At 40.0% G+C, this 6,281-nt stretch overlaps 1 protein-coding gene across 1 annotated transcript in view; it reads right to left on the bottom strand.

The window, feature by feature from the left end:
- The window catches only part of vps13c (vacuolar protein sorting 13 homolog C), a 289,282-nt gene that overhangs the window by 38,988 nt on the left and 244,013 nt on the right, over nt 1-6,281 (bottom strand). Inside the window, exons 76-78 of the mRNA XM_037694953.1 lie at nt 4,395-4,558; nt 4,273-4,318; nt 1,546-1,669 (exon numbers count right to left, since the gene is read on the bottom strand). Coding sequence (XP_037550881.1) covers nt 1,546-1,669; nt 4,273-4,318; nt 4,395-4,558 — 334 coding nt within the window. The remainder of the gene's footprint in view (nt 1-1,545; nt 1,670-4,272; nt 4,319-4,394; nt 4,559-6,281) is intronic.

The raw sequence follows: 6,281 nt of genomic DNA, 5'->3' as shown, positions 1-6,281 counted from the left end.
ATGGTGGCAGTCATCTTGGATTTTGACATGGCAACCCAATTTTAGAAAGGAAACTTTCTTACTGTCTAGATGCAGACACACTACAGTAGATGTCAGCACCGCACGTTTTTCAAGTTTTCATGCTCTCAACCTGACAAAGTGACGGACAGATGGATGAAGGGCGTCTCCAGTTTCCCCTCTTCCCTCCACAACAGGGGACAACAAATCAATGTGGGGAGTCTCCAACAGGCTGACAGCAAATTTTAATTGTATAATGTCCTTTAAAAAAACTCAGGACATGTTAAAGAAAGAATGTTGAGGAAAAACTCAGCTGAGGCACCATTATATGTAAAAAAGAAAAAGAAAAGGGGGTTGATACTGTGGAAGGACTAAGAGGTTGACACTGAGTTTTCAGAAGCAATATAACATTAAACTGTAAACCTCAGCATTTGCTTGTGGTGCAGAGACTTGCTGGTTTAAACTTTGACGTTGCACGTGGACAACATTAAAACTTTTAAAACATGCATCGGACTCTGTCTTCTATGATACAGAATGACACAACTTGTTTGTACAGGTGGCAGAACCAAATGAGGTTTCTGAGAGGAACTTGGCTGTCCAGAAGGACCAGCAGCTTCTGTGGCTGAGTTTAAATTGTCTGACAGAGCCGGATCATTAGAGACCTGGAACGTACTCAGGCTGCCTGGATCCTTTTGGTTGATTGAACAGCAGACACTGACATGTTCTGGATCGTCTTTAGGGGCTTTACTGTGCATGTTTGATTCAATTCACCAAATATCAGGATACCAATGATTAAAATATTGTTTTAATCAGTTGTAGAACAACTGACTGGGCCAGGATCCCACAACAAACATCCTGCTGGTAACATTTTTAGATTTCACCACAGATGAAGATGACAAAGAGTTTTCTGGGTCAGATTTTGTACTTTTTTTTGAGTGATTTTGGACCGGGTAAAATATCCCCATATATTTTAGGTGTCTCTCCTCAGGGATGTGAATAATCAACTTGCAACAAGCTTTACTGATAAGAGGGGGTCACACGAATGTTCAAACAGATGGACAACACGACGAGCATGGATCAAATTAAAGATGAATGACGTCCTAGATTTTGCACAATGCTGTGACTTACAGTCCGTCTGCAGAAGCAGTCAACATGCACACATCAAACTGCTTCATGGTAAAGCTCAGCTCCATCATCAGTGTTTTCATCCACTGGGCTGAATCAGTAGCACAAGTCAAACTACAGGAGAGACCAATTCTGAACCTAATGTAGAGCAGCAGCAGCAGGAGCTCAGCTTTAGCATGCCTCATGTAAAATACTCACAGCAAACAGCAAGAAAAAGAACAAACAAAAGTCCCGGCAACGTCAACAGACAGAAAACAAAAAGCAGAGAATGTGAAAATTAGTCAAACAGAGAGGACAAAAAACATAACACAAAGCACACAGAAACCACCGGAAGGCCTTTAACAACTGAACATGAAGTGTGACTAAATACTTCACAAACTACCAACAAAATGAAAAACACAGACTGAAGGTTCAAACAAATACCTCTGGATTCCCTGGAAGGTGCTGCTGGCCATGTCCACAATACCACCTGTCGGCCGAGCAACAACACCCACAAGACCTTTACCGATCCCCTTAAAGAAGCCTGCTGCACCCTCTTTCTTAGCTCCTGCAGACAGAAAGACAAACTGTGTGGGTTCTGGGTGGTTGAAATCACTTGTGTGGACATTTGGACATAAATCAATTAGAAGAGTTTCAGTCGGGGTTTAGAGCACAGAAACAGCACTGGTGGAAGTTGCTACTATTACTACTACTACTAATATATTTTATTTGAGGGTGCCCTTCAAAAACCGAAGGTCACATTCCAAAAACAACAATCAAAAACAGAAACAACAAACAATTATATAAAACAAGTCATGATATGACAACACGTAAGACCAAGTTCAAGTGAATACGCCTGTTTGAACAGGTGTGTTTTCAGCTGTGATTTAAAAGAGGGAACAGAGTCGGTGTTCCTGATGACAGGAGGGAGGGAGTTCCAGAGCCGAGGAGCGCAGCGACCGAAGGCTCTGGTCCCCATGGAGACAAGACGGACAGAAGGAACAATAAGTAGTGGCAGACGAGGATCTGCCTCTCAGCAATAACAACATTCTCATGGCCTCAGGCAGAGCACTTGTGTCCATACTTGTCCTGATAGACAGTATCTATACTTGTATAGTATTTTTAGTTGATGTTTTTCTTAGTTTATATTTAAGATCTTATTACTGTTTTTCTTTTACATTTTATTGTTGGATGTAACTGGGACCCTGTGAACATAATTTTGTTCCACCACATGTAGCACATGCAGTACGAATGACAATAAAGAAACTCTGACCCTGACTATATTGGTCCTGTTAGACCAGGAGTGTCAAGCCCACTTACAAAATGGGGCCAAAATTAAAACCTTTTTCAAACTAAGGGCTGGTTTCAGAATCCACATTAACTCAGATACCAACATCTTTTCTTGGTTGCAGGTTCCTCAACAAGAGCTTGATTGGTCTCATTTTTATGTTCTCTATTTCACTTTTGGCATCACAATCAAAGATAACTAGAAACAAAAAATGAAGTTATTAACGTATTTTACATTTAAAATAACATCTTGGGGGCCAGATAAGATGTCAACGAGGGCCAAATTTGGCCCCCGGGCATTGAGTTGTTAGACAGTGAACTTGTGTCCATGCTTGTCAGAGCTGCATTTGATACAGTTGATCACTGAATTTTATTACAGAGGCTTAAACATGATTTCTTTTTCATTACAAGAACAGCTCTAAAATGGTTTAAATCATATTTATCTGATAGATTTCAGTTTGTCAATGTAAATAATGCTATGCCCACCCTAAGCCTTATTCTGGTTCTGCTGAAGGTTCCTGTTAAAAGGGAATCAATGCTTTCCACTTTTTCCAGGGTGCTTGCTCAGTATGGGAGATAATGTGACAAAGTGAAGATTCAACACAAAATTGGTGTTTTATAATGTTTGTGAATGTTTTTGTACAATGACATGGAATGGTGCTTGTTGCGAATTAGCTTTAAATAAATAAACTACATTTAGTTATATCAGGGTCATCTATGGGGTCTGGATCCCAGGTTACAAGATGTCTGAGGTGTTTGGGTCAGAGGGTCAGGTCATAAGGACCTCAGCAGTCCATATCAGATTATTTGAGGGATCAGAATCACAAGACCTGCTAGTTCTAGATCTGGTGATTTTATACATTCTATACAAAGGATCGGGGGAATCTGAATCTGTGGATTTGAAGGATCTAGATAACAGTATGTGGAGGCCCTGGATTAGATAATCTCAGAGGGTTAAGATACAAGATGGTGAAAGGTAATTGGAGCAGATAATTTAAGTGATTTGAATCAGAATATCTGTGGCTTCAGGATTAAAAACATTTAAGAATCTGGATAGGATGATTCTGGATAAAATAATCTTAGAGTCATCTCAGGGTCTCAGGATTTTAGGATTAGGCATCAAGAGTATCTAGAATAGATTATTTAAAGACATTTGATCTTGACCTTCTGGGCCCTCTGATTCAAGTTCTTTAAATTTTCTGTTCTAGATACTCTTGACGTCAAATCCTAAAAGCTTTTGACCCAGTTATTGTGTTATTGTTATATATCTTAAGGGTTTGGATGAGACGATGTAAAGAGTCTAGATATGACGATGGTGTGATTAAGACATGTAGGCTCCGTATTAAAGGATTAAAAAGTCTAGATCAGAGAGGCTGGATTAGAGGCACTTGGTTCACAATTTAAGGAGATTGGATTTGATGATGAGATAAATTTAGATCACAATATCTGAGGTATCTGAATCCAAGGATGACATGGTTCTGATTCAGAAGACCAGCAAGATCTGGATTAAGACTTTAGGAATCTTGAAGAGAGGATCTAAAACACAAGGAAGATCTGTGGGACCTGAATAACAGGATCCAATTGATCGAAGGAGTCTAGATCAGATCATTTAAGGGATCTAAAGAGTTGTGAGATTGGAATAAAATACTTTTAGAAATCTTGAACAGAGGATTCAAAATATCTGAATTGAAAAAACCTGAAGGGTTTGGATGAGAGGATTTTAGAGTTTGTGATTTCAGTTTCTAGAACATAAAATCAGAATAATTTGTATCGTAGGACCAGAGGGGTCGGGATGTGGGGACATACTGTGACAATTCTACTATCTGACCCGCTTCTTTAAACATTTCAGTCCATATGTCCAGCAGGAGTAAAGGTGTCACTTACCTTCCACGGGTTTGGTGACGATGCCTGTAACTCCACCGACGACGCCCTGCAGAGACACAGATCTTACTGAGCTGCACCAGAACGCATCACTGAGTAAAGACCTGAACAAAGTCCATTTAAACCTTCAGCAGTCCTTTCCCTCCTTTGGCCAGGCTATCTTTGAAGTCTTTAGGTGGTCGATTCATCTCCTCTCGCCGTTCCTGCTGGTACTCCTTATCCATAGTGATGGCTGCCAGACCTTTACCAACAGAACCTGTGATCTTGGAGACCATACCTGCCGCACCACCTGTAGGGAGAATAGACCGGCTGGGACCACTGACCGTACAAGTTTCCATCCACTCATGAAGGATATGAATGTCCAATTCATTTGGTGCTTTTAATTTTATTTTATTTTTTTTAATTCAGTGTTTAACTGAATATATTCAGAGCCACACAAAGTCATATTTATACATACAGGATCATACATACATTAACTCAGTGGTTTGCAACCATGGTCCTTGAGGAACGCCTTCCTGCATGTTTTATTTGTTTCCCTGCTTTGACACACCTGATTTGAATGAATGGGTGAGTAACAGACTTCTGCAGAACTTGAAGACTCGTGCAGAATGTCATACAACAACAAAGTGTCTTCAGTCACAGGCTTCTTCAGATCTGTTGTAGGACAGATCGCTACAAAAAATCCTTCCTGCCCACAGCCATCAACATCTATAACAACTCTTTAATGAAACCAGGATGATGAGTTACAACAACATATAATTTCCCTCTGGGATTAATAAAGTATTTTTGCATTAAATTGAACCAAATTGAAGTAAATAAATCACTTAATCAGGCATGATGAGCAGGAAAACAACTGAAACATGCAGGATGGTTTTCCTCAGGGACCAGGGTTGGGAACTATGGCATTAATCTAATCTGACAATGCCTTAAACTGAAGAGGCCAGTGCCTTTTAACCTCCTGTTCACAATCATGGTGCAGATGGTAGTGTCTCTCTGCCAGTATTAAAATATTTGTTTGACAGCACATATTGGATAGACCAGGGCTTTTCAAAGTGCAGGGTGTGCCTCCCACTGGTGTTCTGCAAGGCGGCACAAAGCGAGTTAAAAAAACAAACAGAAAATTTAAGAGAAAAGAAAAATATGGGTTGTAGTGGTGTGAGGTGTGAAAAATAAAATGTTTTAAATGTGTTTTATAAAAAAGCAAAGATGTTTAAAATGTGTCAAAGACCATACATTGTATGTGTAAGACCAATACTCATCTGCCCCCTTAGATCAAGGGAATCTGATTCTGATGTTCATGAACAAACCAGGAACCACCAAGACTCAAGCCTGCCTTGAACTGGAACCTGCTGGTCCACCAGTGTCCCTGTTCACAGTAAAACCACTTCACTCACCATGGACTGAAAGGACCTGCTCCAAAAGCAACACTATCATGCTGGAGTGAAACCTGCAGCTGTCCACATGGACAAGACAAATGTCTTCTGGAGACAAGTTTGATGATCAGACAAGACAAAGATGGCGCTGACTGCCCACAATAACAATATCATGTTTGGAAGTGTCTAGGTGAGACTTCTAGAAAAGAGAGAACACTGTAACAACTGTCAGGTATGGAGGTGGTAGCATCATGCTGGTGTACTGGTGTACAATGTTTATAGAGTAATGAATTATTTGACGTCACCTCAAATCATCAGCTGGACAATTGAAAGTTGGACACAGTTGGGTCCAACAGGACAATCAGAAGAATCAGAATCAGAATAAACTTTTAATGATCCCAAACACATCAGAACTGGTCTCTGATTGGACAAATCAGGCTAACATTAAACATCTGGAACATTTGGAATGGTCTTCCAAAATCCTCGTCCTCAACCTGATCAATAATTTATGGACTCCTGTTAAAAACCGGGTTCATCCAGGAAAACAATTTAAATAAATTCTACCAATACTACCAACAAGAAGAAGAACAAGAAGAAGAAGAACAAGAAGACCAACAAGAAGAAGAAGAAATAGAAGAA

Source organism: Nematolebias whitei, chromosome 2, assembly GCF_014905685.2.
Source record: "Nematolebias whitei isolate Nwh7 chromosome 2, NemWhi1, whole genome shotgun sequence".
Lineage (NCBI taxonomy): Eukaryota > Metazoa > Chordata > Actinopteri > Cyprinodontiformes > Rivulidae > Nematolebias > Nematolebias whitei.
Note: the sequence above shows the minus strand (reverse complement) of the source record. Positions and strands in the feature narration are given on the sequence as shown.